At 57.9% G+C, this 12,676-nt stretch overlaps 2 protein-coding genes across 3 annotated transcripts in view; one reads left to right on the top strand and one right to left on the bottom strand.

The window, feature by feature from the left end:
• LOC107203647 (phosphatidylinositol 3,4,5-trisphosphate 5-phosphatase 2-like) overlaps window positions 1–1,340 on the bottom strand; it is a 9,187-nt gene extending 7,847 nt beyond the window's left edge. Inside the window, exons 1-2 of the mRNA XM_015625939.2 lie at window positions 1,072–1,340; window positions 517–918 (exon numbers count right to left, since the gene is read on the bottom strand). Coding sequence (XP_015481425.1) covers window positions 517–653 — 137 coding nt within the window. The 5' untranslated portion in view covers window positions 654–918; window positions 1,072–1,340. The remainder of the gene's footprint in view (window positions 1–516; window positions 919–1,071) is intronic.
• Window positions 1,341–3,347: 2,007 nt separating this feature from the next.
• On the top strand, window positions 3,348–12,491 carry ARR3 (arrestin 3). Of its 2 annotated transcripts, XM_015626114.2 has the most exons (18): window positions 3,348–4,713; window positions 5,945–5,994; window positions 6,407–6,437; window positions 6,743–6,803; window positions 7,137–7,181; window positions 7,474–7,673; window positions 7,783–7,842; window positions 8,068–8,135; window positions 8,418–8,553; window positions 8,631–8,715; window positions 8,823–8,895; window positions 9,369–9,506; window positions 9,928–10,011; window positions 10,273–10,296; window positions 10,374–10,426; window positions 10,806–10,815; window positions 11,640–11,642; window positions 11,883–11,982. In XM_015626114.2, the coding sequence occupies exons 2-18, from the start codon at window positions 5,978–5,980 to the stop codon at window positions 11,980–11,982; spliced, it is 1,188 nt and encodes a 395-aa protein (XP_015481600.1). In that variant the 5' UTR covers window positions 3,348–4,713; window positions 5,945–5,977. The 2 variants fall into 2 exon arrangements, with proteins under 2 accessions (XP_015481600.1, XP_033370061.1); XM_033514170.1 differs by lacking the exons at window positions 10,273–10,296; window positions 10,806–10,815; window positions 11,640–11,642 and having other exon boundaries at window positions 11,883–12,491.
• Window positions 12,492–12,676: the final 185 nt, after the last annotated feature.

Genomic DNA, 12,676 nt, shown 5'->3' with positions numbered 1-12,676 from the left:
GGTGCAGGCAGCAGGAAGGGTGCAGGCAGCAGGAAGGGTGCAGGCAGCAGGAAAGGTGCAGGCAGCAGGAAAGGTGCAGGCAGCAGGAAGGGTGCAGGCAGCCGTGCTCTCAGGGTCTGCACACCTGGTTCCATGTGTGGGCATGGCAAGAGGCCCCATGTTGGGGACGGTAGCCCCAAAGCCCCAGCATAGGAGATGTGCAAAGCCCAGCAGGCAGCCTAAAACAGCTCAGTGGGCCCTGGATTTGGGATTATCCATTCAGCAGCCATGGTGCTGGGCAGAGCTGTGGGCCCAGCCTTCATCCTGCTCCCAAGGACACCCCTCCACTTCCCTGATCAGGGGATCACTCCAAATCCTGGTGCCAGGGAGCTGCCACCCCGCTCACCCCGCTCGCATCCCTGCAGAATTCTTCCATGAGGTTTTGGCAGTGCCTGGAGCAGGGAGAGGCACAGAGAGGGGCAGGCAAGGGGCAGGAGACAGGAGCAGGGGAGAGGCAGAGGCAGGGCAGGGACTCACAGGAGGCACAGGGCAAACGCTCCCTTCACGGACTCGCTGTCCCGCACCAGGAAGGAGCCGTCCCGCCCAGCCTTGGCCAGCAGCTCCTCGGCCACCACCTGGCTGATGTCGCGGTGGTACCACCCTGCTGCCGCCATCCTGCCGAGCCGTGTCCCCGTCCCGGCGGCACATCCAGCTCAGCAGGGGCTGTGGCGCTCACGGGAGCTGCTGGGGTGGGTGAAGGAGGGAGTGGCGTGGGGACACCGCGCCCCCGGTACCCGAGCGTGGTGCTGGCTGCAGGTCCCGGCGGGTGACAGGGAGCCACCGAGGTGATGCTGGCGGGGACGGGGGACCCTGCGGCCAGGCAGCGTGACAAAACTACCGGGGGGCAGCTACTGGAGGCTGGGGGTCCGGATAATCAGCCTGCAGGGAACACGGGGACAGATCAGCGAGCGCATCTCTCCTGTCGGGGGGTCACAGGAAAAGTGGCCCTGGGCCACCATCCTGCCGCGGTGCACGGCGAGGACAGGCCATGCTGGTGGCACTCAGGGGTCCGGGCTCACCCGACACACTCACCGTCCCTCACAGACTCCGTGCGGGGCTCCCGTGGCTCTTGTGGGCTGCTGTGGGCAGCGAGCTGAGCTTTTGGGGCTCAGCCGAGCCGCAGCGGAGCTGTGATGCTGCTGGGCTTGCCCCGCTGGGTCAGGCTGCCCATGGGGGCGGCAGCTCGGGGTCACGCAGTGCCCACCGCCATGCCCTCTGTTCCCGACCCTGGGGCCGGCTCCCCCCGCCCGCTGCTGCTGTGCTGCCACCGCGCTCGCTCTTCTTCCTCCTTCCGTGCACCCCGCACTCCCCAGCCCCGGCAGCCGCCTCCTCGCTCCTCCTCCAGCCCCGCCACCGGGGCTCGGCACAGCGGGGACAGCGGGGACACTCCCGCAGAGCGCTCTGCCCCCACCTGTTCCCTCCGCATCCCCCTCGGCAATGCGGGATGAGCAGAACCCTGCGAGAAGGCGCTGCCAGTGGTGCAGGATGGCAGAAAGCCCCTGAAATATGTTTGGGTAGAACTGCCCGCTCCTGGGGATCTGCTGCCCGCCTTGGGGCCGAGCTCTGCTCTTGGCACAGAGCGACGGAGCTGCCGCGGGCACCGGGCGGGCACAGTGACACTCGTGTCACCACACCTGTGTGTGCCCTGCCTGCCGGCGGGAGGGAATTTGGGTTCAGGCACTCCCGGGAAGGGGTCGGGAAGGAGGGAGACTTCTCTCAGCAAGGCAGGGTTCGGACAGCACCGCAGCTCCAGAGGTTTTTTTGCTCCTCGTGGCCGGAAGGCAGCGAGCCCACACAGCTCGAGCTGCCAGGGTGATTAGCAGCAATTAATTACAGATGAGTAGCAGCCACCGTCTGCTGTCCAAGTGTCTGGCAGCTTCAGGGCTTCTCAGGGGATAGATGGAGAAGCAGATTCCTGCTGGAGGAGGATGAGGATGGAGCGCTGTCCTGAGCCACGCTCCTGGCGTGTTTCCCACCTTTGGCAGCAATGCACATCCCTGCAGCCCTGGGCCAACACTGAGGGGCTGTTCCCCCCACCTTGTGCCCCGGCCCTCCAGCAGAGATGTGCCAAAACCCCGTGCGAGCCTTCCTCCTGCAGAGCCTCGGGAGGAACCCGTGGCCGGGCCGGTGAGAGGCTGGGCCACCCAGCTGATTTTGGGCTGGTGTTCTGGTGACACAGCAGCGGGTGCTGCTCTGCCCAGCCCCTGCCGTGGGGATACAGGGGTGGCAGGTTTGTGTGGGGCTGGAGACCCCCATCCTGCCGGAGCCCCGGGCCCACCAGTGCTGCTCCCTCCCGTTACTTAACAGCACGGCAGTAATTCCTGGCAGGCGTGGAGGTGCCTGTCTCCCGATTAATGCCATCCATTCCGCTTAATCCGGATCAGGGGAGGAAGACCTGGAGCTCTGAGGGGCTTTGGGAAATCAGCAGTGCCTGCTCTGTTTATGTAAGGTGGCTGTGGTGTGCAGTGCCAGAGGCGGAGCTGGGACCGTGCCAGCACCTGGGAGCTCTGCTGGCACCTGGGCACAGGTGAGGTCGGGAAGGCAACGTGGGCTCACAGGGGCCAGACTGCTGGGGGCTCTGGCTGCAGCAAGGCTCCCCCCAGAGCCCGTGGGTGCAGGAAGCACCATGGCCCTTCCCTGGGAGGGCAGGATGCTCCAGGGCACTGTCCCTGAGACAGGGATGAAGGTAGGCCCTACCATGCTCCACCAGCCTCACATCCACCAGTGTCCTGCCCCTCTGGAAGTCTGAGCAGCGCTTCACACAGTGCATGTACCTGGAGGGATGGTGGGATGAGGGAAACCTCTGGCCATTCATTACAGATGTAAAAAGGAAGAAGGCTTCTTTCATTTCCCTATTATTTTGAACTCTGCTTCCTTTCCCGGCGCTTGGCTTGGACAAGCACTGGAGCACAGTGTGAGTATGGGAAGGGATGTGGGCTCTGTCCATCTCCCCACTGTTTTAGGGAGGGGAATTATCTGCCCTCCAACTTGAACAAGGCTGAACCCACCCAGCTGGGATTAGGCTGAGCTGGAGGGACCCACGATGAGCCCTGCTCTCTGCCTCACCACACTGTGCAGACCCTGCAGAGCCAGTGAGTGGCCCTAGGCACAGGGCACTCATTAAGACCGTAAGAAGAGCCACAAACAAAGCTCAGGATTAGGTGCCCCGGGCACAGTGCTGGGGGGCCTGGCCAGGCTGAGGGTGTCCAAGTGTCCAACTCCCTCCTCCTCCTCCTTTTCCTCCTCCTCCTCCTCTTTCACCTGCCAGTGTGAAGGTCACAGTTCACGTGTCCCCCTGACTGTGGCAGAAATAGCGCCCGTTAATCTGGAGCCTAAGCTGCTCTCCTGTGTGCAATTAAAGAGATCACAAGTCCTGGCCCCAGGGAACGTGTGCTGGCAGCTAAAGCCCTGGCAGTGGGGCTGCTGGGCATGGCTGGGCATGGCAGCTCCCAGTGGCCGTGGGGGAACAGGTGAGCTGTGTTTGGGAGGAGTTGCTACCCAGGTGATAAATGTTGTTGAGCTGATGCAGGGTCCTGGGAGGAGGCACAGCTCCTCCAGGGGTATCCTGATCCCAGAGCTCAGCTCTGGATGTTGAGTCAGAACCAAGTGCAGCCGCAAAGGAAGGTCTTGGGTGATGGTGTGGGTGAGGAGGATGAGTGGGGCCTTGCTGGAGCAGTTTGTAGCTGCCCTGGGCTGTCCTTGTGCCACATCCCTAGAGCCAGCCCCACAACCATTCCCACAGGAGGGTTTCCCACTCAACAGCTGTGGCTGGGACAATGTTGCAGTGGGAATTCTTCTTGCCTGACAGCCATAAGATAGAGCCACTTTGGGCTTTCCACAGTCTTCTTTTTGCTGCAGCAAACCTGGAGTTAATGATGCACTAATTGGGTCAGGCGAGGCCAGCCTGGGAGTTATGAAATGATGCTGGGCTGAGCAGGCTGTGCTGGGGACAATGGCAGCTCTGTGTCCCACCCCTAGGGGTGGCTGCTCTTTCCCTCATGGTTCAGGGAGGGTGAATCCTGCCCTCACCTCATCATCTTGCACAGCAGTGTCCCCACAAGGAAGGTGTCCTGTGTGCCCTGGGCCATGGCAGGTCACTTCTAGGTGACCAACCACATGGGCACGTTGGCCATGCAGGAAGCTGCTTGTGCCTCCATCCTTCTGTTATCCAGCAGGAAGGTGAGGGAGAGCTCCAGGCTGGTCCCTCCTTCTCTGCCATCTCCATCCAACCCCAGGCCCAGCCCATCTCCCCTTGCCATGGGAGCAGCAGCAGAGAGACCCTGTGGGAATCTACACCCCTTCCACCAGGAGCAGAGCTTCCACCTCAATTACCATCACCTTGCTCCTAAGCCCACTTTGCCAATCCCTCTAAGCTGCTTTCCCAGGGCTCCAGCAAGAGATTTATTTATAGCCCACTCTTACTCATGAAGCGTCTCCCCAATTAATCAACTAATAGGATTCTTCCCGCAAGTCCCTCTCCCTGGAGCACTCACACAGACACACACCCCCTGCAGCCCTGCCGAGGCTGAGTGGGCGAGATCAGATGCCAGGGGAGGGACAGCCGGGGGGGATATAAGAAGCTGCAGGACTGGGAGCAGCCCGTAGTGACAGGGTAGCACTGGGACGTGCTGGAAGAGGAAGAGGAGAACGTCTGTCTGTCCATCCACCTGCCAGGTGAGCGCTGCCAGGGCCCTGCCAGGGCTGCAGGGTTCTGAGGGTTTGGAAAAAAGGGCAGGGACACTGGTGCTGGGTGGTGGCTGGAAGGAGGGTGGTTTGCAGATAAAAAATGGGGAAAATGTGGATACAAAGGATTCCAGTGGTGGAGGGGTTGGATAGTGGCATGGGACAGATGGGCCAAGCCAGAGAGGGTCTGAGTCTCCTCTTTGGGGCTTGGGAGATGCAGAGCAGGAGTTCAGCTCTTCTCCCCTCCACCTTTCATTGCCTCATCCCCATTTCCTGTGATCTGGAGGGAGCCAAACTCTGCTGCCACTCCCTTTGCACCTTCTCACACTGAGAGGATTCTCAAACTTCACATCTCACAGCACCCAAGGGCTTCAAAGATCCTGATCTTGGCACTCATCTTCCTGTGGGGAGGAGAATCATCCCCTCATCCCCATGGCCATTTCCTCTCTCTCCCCAGCATCCCTGAGGCTGTGTTCAAAGACAACCCTGTCCACGTGCCCCTGAGGCTTAAAATCCTGCCTGGTCTTAAGCTGTGCTCATGTCAGAGCTGTCTATCCCTAAGAGGCTGAGCTCATCCCATTTAATATCCCGGAGAATCAGCTGATGATCAGTGGGATCTTTACAGGTTCCTTCTGGACACAGGCTCGAGCCAGTAGAGCTTGGGCAGGGCTGGGCAGCTCCAGCCCCACTCCCAGCATAAAGGGATAGGGAGGGAGGGAGGGACCCTGTGCCCTGAGACCCCTCTTTCCATGGGGCAGTTGAGTTTCCCTTGACCTTTCTCCCTGTGTTTTCCTCATCATCCTGTGAGTGACAAGACAAGCCCATTTCTACCACTGAGTTGCGACAGCTAATTTCCAGCAGACAGGAAAAACTATTAAAATTGAGACTCTGTAAGGCCTTTTGTTCATTTTCTTGCCTTTCCTGGCCTTGAACCTGTTCCATTGGGAATCACCCCATGCTTACTCTTTTCTGGAGCATTTTCATTTTCCCCCTTTCTCTCTCCCACTTCATCACCTTTTTGGCTGGGAACAAGGAGCTGGCTCAGCTCCCATGTGCCGCCCCAAAGCCAAACCTGGAGCTCCTGAGCTCTGCAAAAGTAGCAGTGCCGTATCCTGAGGGCTCTGCAGTTGGTTGGGATGTGCAGGATGCTGGATGGTGGCCATGGCTGGGGTTGTCTCTTTCCCAGCACCTCATCCAGCGCTTTCCCTGTTTAACCCCACAGATTTCCACCTGGAGATTCCTGCACTGACTTAAAATGGCAGAGGGATCAAAGTAAGTATCTTTATTGATTTATTTATCTGGAATTGAGATGGAGCACGGCACTGCAGCGCAGGAGCAGACTGGGAAAGTGAGAACCCAGCTTGACTCAGCTGCTGCTCCCAGGAGCTGGAATGCGAGCTCCCATGGAGCTGTCATGGAGCTCTCTGCTGTTTCTTCTCACTTGCCCTTAAGACACAAAATCCACTCACTCCTCCATGTGCTCACTCCTCCTGAGCTCAGGAGCACATCTGGGGTAGCCACACTGGGTGGGTTTGGCCCTGAATCTGCAGGACATGGAATTCCCTGGGGGCAGGACACCCTGGCGTAGCTCTTGGTGATGAACTGCATTTGTAGGGCAGCCCATCATCTCCCATCCAGCCCTGTCCAAGGTGATCCTGAGCATCCATCTCTGTTTTCTCCACAGGGTTTTCAAGAAGACCAGCCCCAACAGCAAGGTGAGTCTCTGTGCCCTGTCCCCTGGTGTGGCCAGCCCAAGGTTTGGGCTGTGCTGGGATCCCTCCGGGCTGGGTCTGCCTTCTCTTTGAAATCTGATTGATTCCTGGACCTGCCACCATGCCACTGCAGGACTGGCTTTTCAAAACAGAAATTAAAAAATACCCTGATATGACCCCTTAAGGGTGATTCTGGTCCAGCCTGGTGGCAAACCCCACAACACAACTCAGGGCTTCGAAATCTGGGCCAATTCAATGGCAAACATTAACTTGCTTCTTTCCTCCTTTTCCCCGTGTGCTGCTTCCAGCTTTCCCTCTACCTGGGGAAGAGAGACTATGTGGATAATGTGGATTCAGTGGAATCTGTAGGTGAGTGGGGCTGTGCCCAGCACTGAGGGGGAAGCACAGGCAGGAGAAGCTGGGGAGACCAGTCCCAGCGTTGTGGGGCTGCTGGCAGAGCAGGAGGAAGAGCTCTGGGGGAGCAAATGCCTTGTTTCCCTGCAAATATCCTTAGGAAAAATAGTGGGGAAAGGGGCAAAGTCCCTTTGCAAAACAATCCAGCCACACTGCTGGAGGAGGCATCACATCTCCTTGGCAGCAGCTCCTCTCAGTCAGTGGATTATTTGGGTTTAAAAAGCTGTGTTTTAGCAAACATCTTCCCAGGCAGCTGAGCTCACCAGTCCTTCTTTTGCTTGTTTGCAGATGGTGTCTGCCTGATCGACCCTGAGTACCTAAAGGACAGGAAAGGTATTGATACAGAAATACAGCATGAGGGGAGGGGATGGAACCAGCTCAAAGCTCAGCAGCAACCTGGGACTGTGCTCAGGTTAAAGCTGCCCCGTGTCACCTACAGCTCACTGTCTGTCGGGGCCACAGCAGCAAAGGACGTGAGGGATCCTGTTCATGTTTAGTGCTGAGGTCCTGAGAAGTCTCATTTCTGCTGAAGAGCTTTTGAAATCATTTTTCATACCTCTTTCTTCACCCCTTGTGCCTCCCCTCCCTCCCACCCTTCCCGTTGTCCCTCTCCTGCCTGGCTCAGTGTATGTGACGCTGACCTGCGCCTTCCGCTACGGCCGCGATGACCTCGACGTGATCGGCCTGACCTTCAGGAAGGACATCTACGTGCTGACCACCCAGCTGTACCCTCCTGTGCCAGACCAGGCCCCCAAAACCCTCACTCCTCTGCAGGAGAAGCTGATGAAGAAGCTCGGGGAGAACGCCTACCCCTTCACCTTCGAGGTAGGGCGTGCTCAGCCCCTCCCAGCCACGCAGCTCCATGGTGTCACCAGGGCTCAGCTCTGAACACGCCCTTTATTCCCTTTTTTCTCTCTTTCCCTGCTCTGCCCAGATTGCCACCAACCTGCCCTGCTCCATCACCCTCCAGCCAGGGCCAGATGATGTGGGAAAGGTGAGCTGCTGTCCCCAACCTGTGTCCTCTGGACCGTCCTCTGTGGTAGGGGGTTGAGTTGTGGGGTGCTAAAAATGAGAATTGATTCTCATGGGTGAGGGGTGGGAAGGGAGGGTCAGCACCAGGATCTCTGGGAATGCAGTGGGGGAAAGAAGGAAGATAAGGAACTTAAAGGTCAGGCAGCTCTGAGCCCCTCCTGCTCAGTGACCATTTATCTTCCTCCAGGCCTGTGGTGTGGACTTCGAGGTCAAAGGATTTTGTGCTGAAAATCTGGAGGAGAAAATTCACAAGAGGTATTTTCAGGGGATCCCTTTCCCCCCTTTTTGGCCCTAAAACTAAACCACAGGATCTTTTTGGGGTGACCAGCTTAGGGGTCAGGCTGAGGACCTCCTGTCAGCCTGTGCGTGGATGGGGAACTCCACCCAAAATTGGGGCAGTGGTCCCTGTGTCACATCCTAAGAGCCAGCTGAAACGTTCACCCTTTGGCTGGAGACGTCCCCAGAGAACCCTGTGATCCCTTGAAGGCTGTGTTGATGCTGTGGGGGACACTGGGGGTGTCACCTCTGTCCCCACAGGAACTCCGTGCGCCTCATCATCCGCAAGGTCCAGTTCGCCCCAGCGCAGACGGGGCCAGCCCCGAGAGCCGAGACCACCCGGCAGTTCATGATGTCAGACAAACCTCTGCACCTCGAAGCTTCCCTGGACAAGGAGGTCAGCAGGGACACTGTGCCCTCCAGGGACAGGGACCAGGATTTCTGGTCACATCACCGAGCCTTTTCCCATTGCAGATTTACTACCACGGAGACCCCATCAATGTGACCGTCAACATCAACAACACCACCAACAAGGTTGTGAAAAAAATTAAGATCTCAGGTGAGAGAGGGGCAGAAGGGACATGTCCCAGCAGCCATCACTGCCAGAGATGGGGACTGTGAGCCTCTGCCATGTCACCAACACGGCTCCCCCTTGTCTGTCCCCAGTGGATCAGATCACAGACGTGGTCCTGTATTCCCTGGATAAATACACGAAGACTGTGTGCAGCGAGGAGATCAAGTAAGGGACAAGGGGCTGGAGGTGATGTGGCATTTCTGAGAGGGAGAAAGAGAAATGAGGAAGAGAAGGAGGATGAGAGAGTGATGGGGAGAGAGGATGTGACAGTTTTACACCAAGCAGCAAAAATCAGGTGAAGAGGACAGGAAAGGCTGTGGACAAGTCCCACCAGCACAAGCCAGATGTGGCTGGGAAGGTCCCTGGGGAAGGCACAGAGCTGCCCCCAGGCTTCTTCATCTCCTCACTTTGCATTTTTGAGGCCAGACACAGCCTCTGCCCCACTGAGAATGAGCAGGGAGGGAGCAAAGGCGGGAGAAAAAAAGAAGTGGTTATAGAGGGGAAAGAGAGGAGGGAACGCAAGGAGGAAATGGCCCAGCAGCTGCATGGGAAGGGCTGGCCCTGCACAGGTACCTGCAGTGATGTTGAGCACCCCCAGGCTGGGGCTGGCTCTGACCTCTTCTCTCCCACCCTTCCAGTGAGACTGTGGCTGCCAATTCCACCTTCACCAAAACGTACTCAGTGACCCCCCTGCTCTCGTCTAACCGCCAGAAGCGAGGCCTCGCTCTCGATGGCAAACTCAAGCATGAGGACACTAACCTGGCCTCCACCACCATGTAAGAGCTCCCCCTGCTCCCCACCGCACCTTCCTCCACTTCTCCCTGCTCAGGATGCTCTGGGATCCCACCAAGGGCCCCTGAGCCCACCATCCTGCTGGAAAATGTAAGGATTTTGTGACACTGTCACAGACCCACATCTCCATAGCATAGGAGAGATGTAGCTTCCATGTTCCAATGTTGTCCAAAGCTCCTGGATCCCTCTGCAGGCCTGGGCCTTGTCTTGGAAGAGGCCTCCAGAAGCTTCTGTGTGGCTTCACCCAAGTGCCCTCCCCTCCCTTCTGTTTTCTTCTCCTGCTTAACCCCAGTGCGTCCCACATGTTGCAGGACACAGATAAACCCTGGGAACTGCCATGGAGGGAGCGGATGGGGTCTGCAGGCAGCACTGCCCTCTCACTGTCCCCCTCTGCCTTTTTCCTAGCCTGAGACCTGGCATGGACAAGGAGGTGCTGGGCATCCTGGTGTCCTACAAAGTGAAGGTCAACCTGGTGGTGTCTCGAGGAGGGTGAGGCTCTGTGGGCATGGGAATTGGGGATCATCAGCTCAGGCTGTGCTGGGGGATTTTGTACCCCAGGGAAATGAGAGGACACTCACACCATGGGCCCCCTCTTCCCTGCCCTGCTCCCCTGGGGTCACTGGGCTGCTCTTTGACCCCCACCCCACCATCCCTATTATCAACCAACTTCCACCTCAGTATAAAGCACAGTCTAACACCTCCCCTCCTCTGCCTTGGCTCATTTCTATCCCTTCTCTCCTGCTGCCACAGCATCCTGGGGGATCTCACTGCCAGGTAAGGGGAGCTGCCTGTGGGGCTGAGCGTGGGGCTGTGCTGGGCAGGATCCTTGACAGAGCTGCTTTTCCTTCCAGTGATGTTGGGGTGGAGATGCCTGTCATCCTCATGCACCCGAAGCCTGATGACTGTGAGTTGTGTGTGGGATGCTGCCGAAAATCAGTGGGGAAGAGGAACTTCTGGTTCAGGGGGGAGCTGGTGAAAACAACTCTGCTGCAGCTGCCCCAGTGCCAAGGGACCTGCTCTGCCCTCTGTGGGATGGGCACAGCTGTCCAGCTGTCCTGGAGCAGGGTGGGAGCAGTTTTCCCATGGGATGGGCACAGCTGTCCAGCTGTGCTGCACCCCCGCTGTGTCCTGAAGCAGGGTGGGGGATGTCCTCACTGTCCCTCTTTCCAGGAAAATACCCCCAAGCATTGAGGAGAGCTGTCAGTGAAATGTCCTTTCTGTATTAACCTGCACATCTTTTCTCTCCCCATCCCTTTCTCCCTGTGCTTAACACTGGAATACAGCTAAGCCAAGGTAAAGAGATGTTCCCTCTAACACACAAAACACATAGATCCATCACAGATGGATGTGACATCCCAGCTCGAGGTCACATCCTTGGATTTAACCACCCAGGTGTCAAAGCCCTGAGCCTGTGTCACAGCAGCCACTCCCAGAGGCAGCAGGAGAGATCAAATCCTGGGACTGGGATGTGTTCTGCAAACTTCCAGGGCTTATTTGACAGCTCCCCTTGCTGCAGCCACAGCAGCTGCAAGCCCAGGCCTCACCTTGTCCCTAAGAAGCATCTGGCAGTGTCATCCAGCCACAAGTGCCATCACTGGACAAAATGTCTCCATGGTCTTGGTCCCTGTACAGAGATCCCTGGGCTGCTGGAAGTCACATCCCTGTACCCCTGCACATTCCCCAGCACCAGAGGCCTCTTCTCCTCCCAAATCAGCTTATCCCAGCTGAAGCCACAGCTGGGGCTGCTTCCCTCTGGGAAACTGCAGTGCCAAATCCATTCCTGACAGCCATGGCCCTGCCAAAGGTTTTGTGTCTGGTTACACCCTGCAACATGATGTGGGGACTGGGATTTGGGGCATGGAAAACCAGGCTGTAGCTCCAGGCTTTCACACTTATCCCTCTCACACCATCCCTTTCCCAGCTCAGTGAGAACATTTTAAATTCCAGAGAGGAAATCTCTTGGTCTGTACCCACCATGGCCCCATGTAGGTTTTGCCAAATCATTTCACATTCACAATCTTTTGGAATCTCTTTTGCTGACTCTTTTTTATTGTTTTCTCCCCTACTTTTCACTTTGTGCTCTCCCTCGCTGTCACTCACTGCCCGCCTTTCTCAAGGAGGTAACCCAGCTTTTTGTTTTCCTTTCCTTGTTTTCCCTTGGAAATGCAAAATACTGTGTGAAAAACCACCAGAAGCTGCAGGCCCAGGTCCTTGGTGGGGCCTGGGTTTGTGTGCAGTGTTCTGAGTGGAGTGACAGGGGCAGGATGACCACTGCTCTGTCCCCATTAGGAGCAGGGTTTGGGCTTACCAGGGATTTCCCCTCCTCCTGTGGCCTCACTGTGCTCTGCTCTCCCTTCCAGCGAGGAGGACATTGTCATCGAGGAATTTGCTCGCCAGAAGCTCAAGGGAGAGAAGGATGATGAAGATGAGAAGGAGGAACCTGAGAAAGAGGAGAGCTAAGCTGCCGGCCCCTCATGCCCCAGTTTGGGACGCAGCCACCTGTAGTGTCCCCACTGTCCCACACCTCCCACACCTGGCACAGCCTCTCAGCCCCTCACGCTCCCCATATGTCCCCCCTCCTCCCCAGGCTCCTGGCACCTACTCCAAGCCCTGCTAGTGGTGGTGAGAGCTGTTGCAGCTCCTCCTGGAACTGACACCCTGGAAAGCCCCACGGTGCTCCCTGTTCCCATGGGTGCCAGGACAAGGACAGGGCAGGTGTGACGGCCCCAGCCGAGTGCATCACCAGCGTGGCTGTCACCTGCCCGTGCTGTGCACAGCTCTGTGACATTGATACCAATAAACGCACCCGGTGGCCCGGTGCAGGCTCCGTGTTTTGCTGGGGAGGGGAGCAGACGGTGCCTTTTAGTGCAGGAGGGCATGAGGTGATACAGGACCTGGTACAGCCAGTCCCGGCCGAGCCCAGCCCAGGTACGGCTGGATGCATCCTGCATGGGTCCAATCCCAGTACACCCACCCCTGGTACAGCCAGACCCATTCTGCTGTAACCACCCCCGCTCCAGAGGCCTCCAGCCAAGCTACAGCCGGGCGCGTCCCGCTACAGCGCGGGCACACCCCGCTACAAGCCGCAGCATCCTCGCCCCGGAGGCCGCCCTGTCGCCGCGGCAACCGCCCTCCCCATCACCGTGGCAACCCT

This window comes from Parus major, chromosome 4A (genome assembly GCF_001522545.3).
Source record: "Parus major isolate Abel chromosome 4A, Parus_major1.1, whole genome shotgun sequence".
NCBI classification, from domain to species: domain Eukaryota; kingdom Metazoa; phylum Chordata; class Aves; order Passeriformes; family Paridae; genus Parus; species Parus major.
This window is presented reverse-complemented; position numbering and strand designations above follow the sequence as displayed.

Excerpts from the sequence above, each read along its gene's own strand:
- ARR3 (XM_033514170.1), top strand. Across the intron at positions 9,507-9,927 it reads AACCTGGCCTCCACCACCAT|CCTGAGACCTGGCATGGACA; the intron begins GTAAGAGCTCCC and ends CCTTTTTCCTAG. Across the intron at positions 10,427-11,882 it reads GCACCCGAAGCCTGATGACT|CGAGGAGGACATTGTCATCG; the intron begins GTGAGTTGTGTG and ends TCTCCCTTCCAG.